At 40.3% G+C, this 13,699-nt stretch overlaps 1 protein-coding gene across 1 annotated transcript in view; it reads left to right on the top strand.

Annotated features, from left to right (window-relative positions):
• cavin2a (caveolae associated protein 2a) overlaps nucleotides 1–12,633 on the top strand; it is a 29,858-nt gene extending 17,225 nt beyond the window's left edge. The window contains exon 2 of the mRNA XM_084724261.1: nucleotides 8,647–12,633. Within this exon, the coding sequence (XP_084580387.1) occupies nucleotides 8,647–9,606 (960 nt within the window). The 3' untranslated portion in view covers nucleotides 9,607–12,633. The remainder of the gene's footprint in view (nucleotides 1–8,646) is intronic.
• Nucleotides 12,634–13,699: the final 1,066 nt, after the last annotated feature.

Raw genomic sequence — 13,699 nt, 5'->3', positions numbered from 1 at the left:
TCATATGTGGTGGTGATGGTGTACCCTGTCAGTGGGGCAGTCCCCTGGAGGCACCTGACTCACTGTGCCAACACACCTGTACCAACCTCGCCTGTTAGGATTACGAAAAACCCCATTCATCTTCTAAAGGGCCTGGAAAACAACACCTGTTTAAACTGCTGACACACAGACGTATTAGCGCACATAACTGACTAAGCGCAAATTTGCTGATGGAGTTTTGTGGTTCACATAACGGTAAATAAGTAGCTCTCTGTCTTGTGTTGCATGTGAGAGGTGATCAGTACATTTACGAGGTGTTTTATTATTCTTTCTGCATGCATATTTAGAAACCTTATGTAGAGCACAGGTCTTTAGTTTATTTGGTCTAGCAGCTCACATTTGCCATGATTCTGACTTGTGAGCTATGGGGAAGCGCAAATGAGAGAAGACCTGAAAATATTCAGTGCAAAATATGTAGTAGGGTCCCTGTTCAATTTCTTTATCAGCTTAGGGGTCCATGTCCTGAAAAACGCCTGATCTGGAGTGGAACAGAAAGCGTAATGTAATCGAGCTGGCCCACAAATGTGAAGATATTACAAAGAAAGCTGTAGGTAGGTAGGTATAATATTTAGCATGTCATTTAATGAGACATTAGTTTTGACAGTATTTAGTCACCATAAAACACTATAACGATATTCAAAATCACAAGGTATTTAGTCATAAATCAAAATACTGGACAAAAGGAAATGCTGACTAGGTGAAAGGTCAGAGAATAGACTTATATTTTTAAGCACATTTTTAGGGCCACCGAGCCCCTGAATTTGGTAGCCAAAGTACATTTTGGGTAGCCTAAATGAGAAAAAATAAGAAAGAAAAGTACAGAAAAGGCAATTTAACTCCACTTAACACAGGCTTCTATAACTGTGACACTTGTGTTAAAGTCCACTTGCCACATGAATTGTGATGTGTTTCCTGGCGGTATTTTTTCCCAATGAAAAGTGAGCTAGACTTCTTGGCTAGCTGAGGAAACTGGCAGCACACACTGTTGTATGTCACACCCTGAGATGTGTCCTATTCCAGCCACTTTATTCACTCCTAAATTTTTACTGCCTTTTTGTATTTTCGTTGTCCACTTTTTGTGTTTCTGGTTCTTCTGCGAGGATGGCGTCTTAGCGAACCCATACTGCTGTAGCCCTGACTATTTGCAGCTAGCCAGCAATGACTACTGTTCACTGTTTTCATTGAACGCTAAACTAAAAGGTGCAAAGGGATCTTACAGGAACTGTAACGTTTCATTGGTGGAGGCTTGTATTAATCAGAATTTGGCCACCTATGTGGAATAATTAGTGGTCAAAGCCCATTGGCCCATGGTTAATGTTGAATCCTGCTTATAAATGATCCTGCAGGGGGCATGATTGTCTACATTAAATGGCAATCCATGCAATAGTTGTTGAGATTTTGTGGTGCAAAAGGAAATGTCAGGAGACTACTGAAATCATTAGGATTCATCCACTGGAAATGTCGTGGCAGTCCATCCACTAATTGTAAAGATATTTTAGTCTGGACTAAAGTGGTGGACTAACTGACAGGCTGACACTGCCATTCATAGAACCTTGTTAGCATGGCTAAAAATGTTTTTAGGTTGTAGGGCCGGTATTGCAATGAGATGTTGCATATTGCATGAGATGAGACAACATCTTAGATTTTGGACAATGTTAAATCATTCATATTGATTTTACTCATATCAGCCAGTAAAATGCAGGATATCACTGCAGATGCCTGAACACACTCATTAAACAGAGGAGAGAGAGAACAGATGCAAAAGAAACAGTACAGGGTATCATTACACATACGGTATAAACAGAGACACACACTCAGAGTAACGTGAGCCCACTGGAGCTCTTTGAATCAGTGGCGACTCCGTCCCGCCCCGCCCTGATCCCTGTCTGTTTGAATAGAGCAGAGAAGTGACTTACATAAGCTCCGGCTGAGCAACACCTAGCAAGACTTGCAATTAGATGGCAGTTCTACCACACAGCCGATAAGTGAGATCTTGAACTGCATTACGTAAGCATACAAAACATCATTTGAAGTGCGCAACCTTTAACGTACAGTAAATTTGCTGTCAGACTAAATTAACTTTGTTTTTCAGTTTGTTCCAAATGTATTTTAATTCTATTCCATGTTGCTCTCTTAAAGAGCTTTAATAGCAATAAACAATGACCGATGTCCTACATGGCTGCACACAAATACACAGTGGCACACAGATACTCAAACACGCATGTATCAAATTCTCTGGTGGATAATGAGGACTCGCTTAGAGGGGACGTTAATTAACGGGGTTCCCAAGAGAAAAGTGTCATGATGTGAGGTCCACACACACACACACACACACACACAGGACAGACCTGGGTCAAACGGTATTTAGGAAAATTTAGTTTGTTCTAGTTTGCTTGCCAAGATGGTTGGGGGTTAAACCGGGGACAAACTCATTTTACAGTATTTTACTGTTTGGGCAGAAAATCAAATAAACAGCATTTAAACCAAATAAAAGACTTAGAAAGTGAGCCAGATGAAGTCAGGGCTCCAAGGGGAAAAAGTGATGAACACTTAAGACTCTTGCTTTGGAAGTGGTATGAGAACTCTTCAGTTAAAGGTACAATCTGCAGCATTTAAAAAAAAAAAAATGTATAGACTAGGGCTGCACAATATGATTAAAAAAAAGTCATATTGTGATTATTTGTCTGAAATTGCGATTACAATATGAGATACAGTTAGTGGGAATGATCATTTTTTTAATCATAATTTTCATTTTGGCTGAAAAAAAATAAATAAAATCAGGATCATGTGACATTTTTGGGGGTCTGTACCAAACAAAAATGTTTTCTTACATCTGCAAAACAAGATATTTAGGTGAGGGCATCTCTGCAGCACTACAGTACTTCATTACACTGCTGTTTTCTTGGACATTTTTCCTTTTTCAAAAAATTATGATTTAGCTCTGTTTCTGCAATTTGGATATTACACTTGTGATTTCAATAATTTTGCAATTAATTGTGCAGCTTTAGTATACTCATTTGACATAATCCCCTTCTATCATCACTTGTGATCCACTAGAAGTGTGTGGTGGTGCAGAATCCCTGCATTCTGCCTGTTTTTCCTTATTTTATTCTCATTGTTTTGCTGGGCTCCTGAAGTTTCACAAACCCCAGACCTTGATATCCTGATGCGTTTAGGAATGATTCGGACAAATCCTACGGACTGTACCTTTTAAAACTGACAAGGGAAGCATTGTTGATAGGTTTGAGTATCCTTCACGTTTGAAACAATACAGTACCCAAACTGGTACCTGGAATTCGATAATGTGCACCTAACAGTACCTTTTTTCAGTACTTTAACATAGGGCTGCCACTAATGATTAGGTCCATCATCGATTAATCTGTTGATTATTATCTCAATTAATCAATTATTAATCTGTTAGTGGTTTGGTCCATAAAATGTCAGTAAATGTTTTCCGAAGTCTCAGCTGACGTCTTCAAATGTCTTACGTCCAAAACATAAAGATATTCAGTTTACTCTCATAATAGCACAAAAGAAACCAGGAAATATTCACATTTGAGAAGCTGAAATCAGAGAATTTGTGTCTGCGGATAAACGACCCGGAGCTAACGTTAGCTGCCAGCCTGACACACAGTGTGGCTAATGTTAGCAGTGGTAGCAACAGCTTCTTTCCTTGCATGTTAATGTCTGTGTCTGTGCTGAATGTGATCACATGTTGCTCCAGTCAAGTGATTATGTTATTCTTTCATAGTCTACATTCAACATTATTTCCGTTTTCTAGATTAAAACACGGCCAAACCACTGGTTTTATGAGCTGTCATGTGTCCTGCTGATAAAGACATCCGGGGTCCCTCACTAGTGGCAAGTGGCTGCATAACATCTTAGAGGCACCAGTAAGCTGGCATTTTGCATGAATAAAATATTGATAAATAGTTTAACTGACTAGTATTTCTGGTGCCAGCTAGCAAGGGTGGCAATGTTTAAATGTGTAGTTGGCTAATTGCACTCATCCCTACTGCTAACATTAGCAGAGGCCCCTGTGGGGGATTTAGCCTTCAGGCTATGAAAACGGTGCACTCTTTAGCTTTTCGCTGCACTGTAGTCTGTGGTTGGTTGGACATTGTTACCTCGCCAGGTTTACATGTCACATGCAGCGAGTGTTGTCAGTCGAGTTTTGAAAAGTTTAAGCACACTTGTAACCGCTTTGGGCTCACTTTTACTGACTCACTCTCTCTGACTTGAACAAGCTGCTGCTCGCTCTAACTCTGACTCACTTGCTCACTTTCTCTTCCTCCTTTTTTTTTCTATACTCCCTATTACTCTGTCACCCAGATTTACTCCCAGGTATCGAAACGTGAAATAGCACTCGGTCGAACCAGCAGACTTCGGTCAGTACCCTTAAATGTTCAATACCCCACCCTAAATGTTGGTGTTTATCACCATGAAAAACACATAAACCCATCAGTAAAACTAAATTTTAAACCGTGCTGTGGCAGCACGTCTTGTACAGTATACGGTAGGAGAGCTCAGTTTTCATTGGAGGGTGTTTGAGTTTCAGTTGCTGCCTCCCACACACTCCAGCACCCACACTGATTATATCAAACATGTTTGAACCAAATCAGAAAGTCTATGGCAAGCCCAGACTGGAGCAGAGGTGTGAAGACTGAACCTTTGGAAACCTTAACGCTGCCAAACAATCAGAGAAAGATTAATGTTTGTTATCAGGGAATGAGGGTCAGCAGAGGCCATATTGACTGGTTTTCTAATCATGACGGCTGAGATTTAGGTGGGTGCTTAACCCTTAAGTTATCTCCCACTTCATGATTAAGACTATTTGACACTATTGGACTTAGAATGTACACACAGAAAAAGGGAGATAAAGTCTGGAGTGGTGCTTTCTGCTATTTCTCTAAATTCTAACATGCCCTGTACAAGAGCCGTCGCCCACGTTGTTCCTGACTCGCAGATTTTTGATTCTGCGTGAACACAGTCAGATCCACACAGGCTCTGTGGGTGTGGCAGACCAACAGCAAACTGGGGCATCTAGATTCTGCTCATTCACATTCAGACATGACAGGAGGGAGACAACAGCAGTGAACAAAACTGAAAGAGAGGAATCACAGTTAAACCAAACCAAAGGTAGAGGTAACCAGAGCTGTTCCCCAAGGTGCTCCCTTTTGTCTTTTTTTTGGATTTCAAGTTACAAACCTGCAGTGCATCACAACTCCCAGCTCTTCAGCGATCATGACACACCTCTGGTGGTTGTTGGTGGCAAATAAAAACTCAAACTTTCAACATACAAGTAGAAGCAGTTCCTCAAAGTTTCACATTAGGCTCGGGCAGTATCAAGGTATTTAGAAATCCCGAAGGTATCATTTTCAGCACCGTCATCATGAATAAAGTTATCTGAAACATAGAGGTTGCTGTTTTTTTTATTGATGGAAAATAAAACTATAAAATGAAATGTATTTATTACAATATGAGACATGCCCAATAGGAGAATTATCTGAAAGTAGAAAAGAAATAATGGGCTTGTCATTTCTGCCCTATAGCCTGTGTCTCCTCACTAATTAATTAAATATAACAAAATATGGAATCAAAAAAATATAGCCACATATAACTTTATTTTGACATGACTTCTTCCAACTATTAAAGCAATCTATATCCACATGGTATATCTATAAAGCATCTCCATTCAGCCAAATGATGTGTTGGTATCCAACAACAAGGCAACAAGTGTCATCAGGCCCTTTAGCAAGAATGCATGGAATAAGGGCACTTATTTCCTATGTGTTGTGTAGAAGACTAGGTCCTGGTGTTACTTATAGCGAGGAACATGTGAATAATTATTCAGAATGATGTGGAACTGACACCAAAAGAGAACCAGTATATTAATTTATCAACCCTAAGTAACTGCTCCTACTGTATTATTGTATATTCTAAAGCAAAGGCAAAGGTCCCCCAAATAGCATTAGCTTATGGCCCCGGTGCCAAGATGTCTTTAAAAATCTGTTTTTGCACCTTTACTGGTTGCTTTTGTTTCAAGTGATGCTGAAGTTTAGAAGTTATTTCAGAGTTGAGAAACTGAATGAATTTGGGGCACTCATAGCCATTTTTATGTGCGTTGAAAATCCATACTTTATATATGCTGCAAAATGCATGGGAGTTTTACTTGGTCAGAAGTCCTTCAGCCTTTTTTCAGTTATGTTTTTGTTAGCTGAGTTGTTGGTCTGCTTGTCAGGTCTTTTCCTTTTCAAAAATGTCCAGTTTTGTGATTTAGCAAGAAATCTCAGGAGCAGAGCAGCTTCAGAGTAGGCGGCAGGTGGCAGTCCAGGTCAACACTGACAGCTTATAATGTGATGAATGATGTTTTGGCTGACAGGCAGCTAGAAAGATGGGCACAGCAAATAGGATTTTGATATGTTATATATTATTAGAAATTTTAATGATTTTAATATTTTTTTTACATTTTGCTGAGGCCTGTTGGCGTCCCACTGCTCTAAAGTTCTAAAACTTTGTTTTTCTTGAGAAAAAAACTGAAAAGTGCTCAGGGTTGATGCTGTGCCTCTAAGAACACACTGACAGATTTATTAGCATTAACTTGGAGATACTGAACATGCTTGGCACACACCTGAACTGTGAGTCATGCCTGCATGTCTGAGATCAAAGCGAAAGGTATCAGGCGTCTGCAAGGTGGTTAAAAAACTGGAAGGATTCTGCATGGCGTTCCACTTCTCAAGAGCTTTTTATACACTTTAAATGCAGTGCTGTGAGCTGCTGTGGATCAGACTAGGGTAAAACTGCAATTGGACATAATCAGGAATGCTCATTTCAAATTGCCTTTGGTCTCCTGTCGAGTTTATGCAATCAGGAAAGTGCAGAAGTGGGTTTGGGAATGAAACACGTGTTGATGTGTTCATGTGATGAGATAAATCATGTTTAAATATAGTACTTGACAATATTATAACAAAATTGATTGGACCTTTAAATCACTACTTTACTTAACATCATGACTTCGTGCAGTTTACACATCAGAATCAGTCTCATCGCCCTGTTTACAACACTATATCCTATAACATAATTTTCACAGATCATCTTATCTCACACGTTTCACTGACTTCATAAAAGTATCAGCAACTGCATGTCAAATGACTTGAATGGGCTTAAGTTGGCAGTGACAGATTGTGGGTGAACTGACACTGTCCTTTTCAGCAAAAACACACCATTAGAGTGATGACTGAAGAATGGACAGGAGACAGGATTCTTCCAAACCATCTGGTTGGCCCAGTCCTTAAGTATGTGTTAATGACACTCCAGAAAAAGATGCATTGCACACTCCTTCAGCAACCTATAGGCATCCAGGCATTTTACTCCCACCTATAATGTCTCGAGAGCTGCTGTGCATTCTTTGAAATGCAGTCATACTCTAATGCAGAGTCACTCTTCCAAGTATCATCTATGGAAACAGCTTGGTTGAGGTTGAACATCTCAAATGTGAGTGGCATAACTATTTATCTGTGACTTCAAATTCCACATCATAACCACAAAGCCCATATTCAGAATTTAACACCAGCTAAAACCACCCAAAGCACTGTACTACTGTAATCCTAACCTAATCAGACATTCCTTAGGAAAGATATTCGACACTACGAGCATTGTGGAGGCCTTGCATCAGTTTGAACACGACTTTCCTGGTTTTGATTTGTCATGGCCAAATCAAGGTATTCATATTAACTGCCCATACATAGGCATGATTTGTGCCTGAACTTTAAAACACAAAAATGCTTTAACTCAACTCAAAACCAAATATCCAGTGGTGATACTTTGTGCTGATGTCACTGGGAGGCTTTCTTTATGAGCGTTTCAAATGTGTAGTGGAGTATGTCAACCACTGAAGCTGCACCTTCACTCTCCACTTGCTCTTGGGTGTGAAAGGATATGGGCAATGTGGGGGGTGGGACCTCCAGCTCATAAATCCTCAGCGGAGTGGAATACTGTGTGTGTATGTGTGTGATTGCGGAATTGTGCACAGATGGATTGGCAGCAAGTAAGAGGATGGAGGAAGAGTCAGGGGAGAAACAAACTGAACCTGCTGCTCTCCATCTCACTGTGTTTATGGTCATCAGTGTGTTCAAGGATCACGGGTTAAAGGCATAGACAGATATAAAAGAGAGAAAACAAGGAGACTCCAGCAGAGAAACATGTGGAATTCCTCAGATGTCTTGAGGAGAAGACTCAGGAGGCATGCAGAGACTGGTTTTCTCAGTCCTCAGCAGGCAGGCCAACCCAACATATGTTGTGTAGTGTTTTAAACACACATGTCCATTTTCATGGCCAGAGAAACATGGCCATGGGGGTTGTGCATTTGGAAATACATCTGAAGTATCTTGACTTCGTCATAATGCTCAAGACTTCAATAGCCATTGGAGTGTGGCCCTGACCATAACTATTACAAAGTCTGACCCCGACCACCTTCAAACGAAGATATCATGAAGGTCATCACTTATCAAACTAAAGTGTGGTTCAAGCAATTGTGCCTATCCATATGTGATCCAAGTGATCATCCTTTTAACCCACTTTTTTTTCTGTTTTTCTGTTTCCCAATAGGAAGACAATGAGATTCCCACCAGCGTATCAGTCAAGGAATCCCTCAGGACCCCCGTACCAAGCCAGTATGATGCTGAATCCACCCTGCCCACTCCGTCTGTGACAGGCTCTGTTGATGGCAGCCGTGCCCAAGAGGAAGGTCTTCAGTCCATTAACCTGTCCTCCGATGAAGATGATAATCCTGCAGCACTTCCAGAGGAGGATGAGATGCTGGAGTTCGATGATGCAATGGGTTTGGGCACTTCCCGCACATATGAGAGAAGGGCTGATAAGTTCAAGCGCTCCAGCCTGAAGAAGGTCGATAGCATCAAGAAGGCATTCTCACGCCAGAGCATCGAGAAGAAGATGACCCAGATCACTACCAAGATTGTGCCACCGGAGAAGCGGGAGAAAATCAAGAGGAGCCTCACCCCTAACCACCCCAAGAGCCCAACTGCCAAGACCTCCTCTTTCAAGGTGTCTCCCATGACCTTCAACATCAAGAAGGTCAGAGACGGGGAGGTACCCAACCAAGACATGGGCTCACCCAGTGAAGAAGCCCACGTGGAGATTCCTCCTCTGGGAAGCTTAGATACGGAGATTCCCATGGCAGAGGTGCACACCCAGGAAGGCATTTTGGAGGAGATTCAGGACAAGCTGAGTCCCTCCACCCAAGACAGCTTGAAGGCGGAGCTGGCAATCAATGGAGAGGCAGCAGGCATTGAGTACGAGATCAACGGTGATCGTTGCGCTGGCCTGGCAGTCCCAGAGAATGTCGAAGATGTTGGTGAGGAGGAAGAGGAAGAGGAAGAGGAACAAATGCACACTAGCCCTGTTGAGACAGCAGCAGATACCCAGATTCCCGCAGCAGATACCCAGATTCCCGCAGCAGAAACCCAGATTCCTGCAGCAGATACCCAGATTCCCGCAGCAGATATCAAGATTCCCACAGCAACGATTGCTGTAGAGCAAGTGTCTTAACATGATTTCTTTTTTTTTTTTTTTTTTTTTTTTGGGAACATCAACTCCAGTTTCCCATTGTTTCTTTTCTCCCTCAAGTTTCTACATTTATGAACACCCAGCAGGCACAGATTATCCATCCATTGTCTTTTGTTCTTGCCCTAAACACCCATATATATGAGAAACATATTCTCGGCTTCCTAAAGTAGTCCATCCTTGGACTGTTCCAGCAGAACTAACTTTGATTATCACAAGCATATTCTGAAAACCTTCACACAAACTTCCTCAGCAGCTAGATGTCACAGTTTCCAGAATCAGAATCCAGTGCAAGTGCTTCCTACGCCCTGTAGCAGGGTTGTCCAAAGAAAGCAACATTGTAGCAATGCACCATAACTCATTCCCATCAACTGGTGCCCACCTCTTCAATAGCAGCACATCTCCATGGCGCTGGTCCGACTATCTCCCTCCTGCTGTGTTTGTCTGCCTCTGGAGCTCTTTTCCTCACTGACAGATAGTCTCTTTGTTCTCTGTGGGGATTTTTTTTTTTTTTTTGTGAAAAATAGTAAATCTTGGGGCAACAGTGGTACTGCCCACAGTCTGAGGCGGTCTGTTGCCAGGTTGTGCAAGAGTTGGAATGGGGAGTTTCTGGGTTTTCAGTGAAAAAGGTCCTGGGGTGTTTGGTAGTGAACTTGAGGTTGTTTACTAAATTCTTTGGGCCTGTGCTGAAAAAGCACAGATCTCAACTAACAGGTGACTATACTTCAGTAGCCTGAGTGGCACTGTCTTCTCCCCTGTCCTTCAGGACTTCCAGTTCGTCATTTCCGACATTGACCTAACGAAAACACCAGATGAGTGGCATGTGGTGCATTAAAATATTTTAGCAATTTGTGGTTGCCAATTTAGTAAATAAGAGTACACGTCCAAGTGCTGAAAATTAGAGTAGATATAACTTGAAATAGTCTAAATGTTGTTGAGAATCACACTAATCCATTCTCAGAGAATGTTAAAAAATAACATTATTTGCAAATACCAGTTAACGTTTGTGATGAGTCACATTGATGCAAATGAAGGACATCAATGCGGGATAAAAGCTGCTCTAGATGGTGAGAAAAAATACATTAGAAAGAAGCTGATAGGTTTTAACAATAACATACTAAAAGTCCATTTTGCAGCCCTTTGTCTTTTCTGTAGGGCAACTGTATGTTTCTGTACAGGCATTATTTTGTCTTTTTCTATGTGAGGCACATACTCCCTAGGTATTTACTTATAGAGCTTATATACCACAAGTTAGTAACTACACACTAAACATTTTATTGAGTTACTATATGATATTTGGGTGTTTGTAAGTCTTTTTCTTCCAGGCATCCGTAACATGCATGGTAAAAAGTTTACTCAGTTTGATATGTTAAAGATGTTATCTCATACATTTGCCAGGGCACCATTAAAAACATCTCCTCCTCCTAGATACATGCATACATACAGTATATACTCCTACAGTGCCTTTACCTTGCACAAGCTGGTATGAGCACTTGCACTCCTGAGGGGGTGGATTCCTATGTATTTGTAGATAAGAGTGAGAGTAAAACATTCCTGATTATGTTTTTCTTTCCTCTGAGGAATACAGCTATCACTTTATGGGGCATAGGCAAAGTCTGAAACCTCCTACATAAAATCTGAGAAAGTTTGAGGGCGGTGCAAATTCACTATCAACTTCACATTTGGAAGTCACGCCTGAAAGTTTCTATAAAAGTGACCTTCCTCTTGTTGCACATTGTTAATGCTTCACCAGCCCAGGTTACAGCTGTCTAATGCCATGACTCCCTAAAAATAATTTAGCAAGTGATACCAGGTGCCAAGGATCCAGATACTAGAGAGGTCACAGAAGTGGATTACGGCAGAGGATAGCATTCCTATCTTTGACGGATGACTCCTGCTCAGCCCATTTTTCATGCTCTTGGCCTGCTTGTTGAGACAGTGCAAAGAGAGAGAGAGAGGCTCGCCAGAGCCACAGGTGTTCTGCCCCTGTCGAGGCTCCTGGGCATGAGCGAGTAGTGGAAGGGGGACAAGGGTGGGTGTAAGGAAGTGTGGGGAAGGACTTCAGTTGTTGGAAAAGATGAAAAAGTTGCCTTGTGGTGAGGCATCTGCGCTGGCATGGGAAATGAAATACATTGTAGGGGGTATCATTATCTGGCCAATATCCCTCCAGATCCATTATACTTCCTCTAGATATGATATAGCAGTGGATTCCTCATGTAAAAATATGGTGCCCCAAATATTTTTATATCTTAACTATGCAAGAAAATCACTGCCATACTTCACTAAGATCTGGTAACCACCAGAGAAATAAAATAGCAGAAATATTTTTAATTATAGTTGACTTTAAAGTTGCCTTTTAAGTGTTTCATGCCTTACAAAAATTAACCTGCCAGTTTGCTCAATGGGATATTTAAGTGAATGAATAATTCAACATAAATGATTACAAATAACTTGTTATCTTAAATGTACTTAGTCTTTCTGAGGATTTTTTTTTCTTTTTAATTCTTTGTATAAATCATCTTACTGAAAAGGGATTGAACACTAGGCTTATGTGTACTTTCTGTGTACTGTAGAGGTTAAAATGTGACTGGCTTTGAGGTCTTTTCTGCTTATTCATGCAAATGTGTTGTTTTGGTGATATCTTTGTCTGCTAATATTAAATGTGTAATATTTAGATTTGCATATGTGTGCAAAAATCAGTTTTTATTTGTCTTGAAATCACTGTTTAATCTGGATATGTGTGAGAACTGTTTCTTTTTGTTAGAAAGTTCAGACACCAGATGCCTACAGCATTATCAGGTATTGATATTGTGTTTAACATCATCTTTGTTCATACAAAGTTCTTACTTTTACTCAAACCAAAGACGTTTCCCTTGCAGCAGAAGATTCCCTGCCACCTGAGTGTTTAAATTTACTCCCCCTACAGTTCTTTCAAGCATCTTGTAAACATGCAGTAATTTCCTATTCAAATTTAGTATTGTGTACTTCAATAAAAAATTTATAACATTCAAATTTTGTTTGTGGGCTTTATTTGCAGTCCTTGAGGTAAAAAGAAATGAGTAAATGTCATACATTTTCACATAAATTAGTAGAACAGAAACAATCCATGAATAGATAATTAAATTAATCATCAACTAATCTGATAATTGATTAATTGGTTTGAGTATTTTTAGGAAAAGAGTCTAAATCTTACATGTGAATATTTTCTAGCTTCTTTTTTTCATTTATGAGAGTAATTTTTTCTTTTTAGAGGTTGAGGACAAACAAAACAGAACATTTCAGGACATCATCCTGGAAAACACTGATCAATATTTTTCACTATTTTCTGACATTTTATTGGCAAACAACTATTAATCGATAAATTGACAAGGTAATCGACTGACTGATCGACCAGGAAAGCCCTATGAATTAGATAGTAGTAGATGATGTTCCATGTTATGTCATGATGCCAGTGACTTGCATGTTTGACATATAGTCAGTGTGTGATTTGGGCGTGGGGGGCGGTAAATGCACCACAAAGAAGATGAGGAGGGGGACATTTGCCTGAACAAGATTTTAATTGTGATATAGGCACAAGAATATCATGGCTTTTTCTGTGCATTTTTGGCACCAAAAATATGTTGTAGTTTCATACCAGTATTCATTTTCAATCATGTGAATCTAGCGAACATCAATACAATAACAAAAGTTATTGTATTTATAGTAACAATTACTTGACAATGACAGTTATAGGTACGGAACTGGATTTATTGTGTTACTCAAAATGTGAGGCACAGAAAATGCATTTAATTGATTAATTCTGACCAGAAACAGGGAAAACATGTATCCCTACTGAGGACAAAATATTTATGACCACTTGAGGGGGACACGCCAATCCCAACCCCCCGCCCAGCAATTCTCACCCAGTGACCATGGAAACATGTAGTTAAACTTTCTGCAGGTTTAGTGATGACTTTAGGTAATAGTGTTGTAATCTAGTGAAGGTAAATGAAAGTAAGATGGTGGAGGATTAAATTTGATGCAGGGAGTGGTTCGGTTGCTCAACCCTGATTTACATGGTGGTGCTTGTGGATTTACA

This window comes from Lutjanus erythropterus, chromosome 8, assembly GCF_056507025.1.
Source record: "Lutjanus erythropterus isolate fLutEry1 chromosome 8, fLutEry1.hap2, whole genome shotgun sequence".
In the NCBI taxonomy this organism is placed as follows: Eukaryota; Metazoa; Chordata; class Actinopteri; order Lutjaniformes; family Lutjanidae; genus Lutjanus; species Lutjanus erythropterus.
Note: the sequence above shows the minus strand (reverse complement) of the source record. Positions and strands in the feature narration are given on the sequence as shown.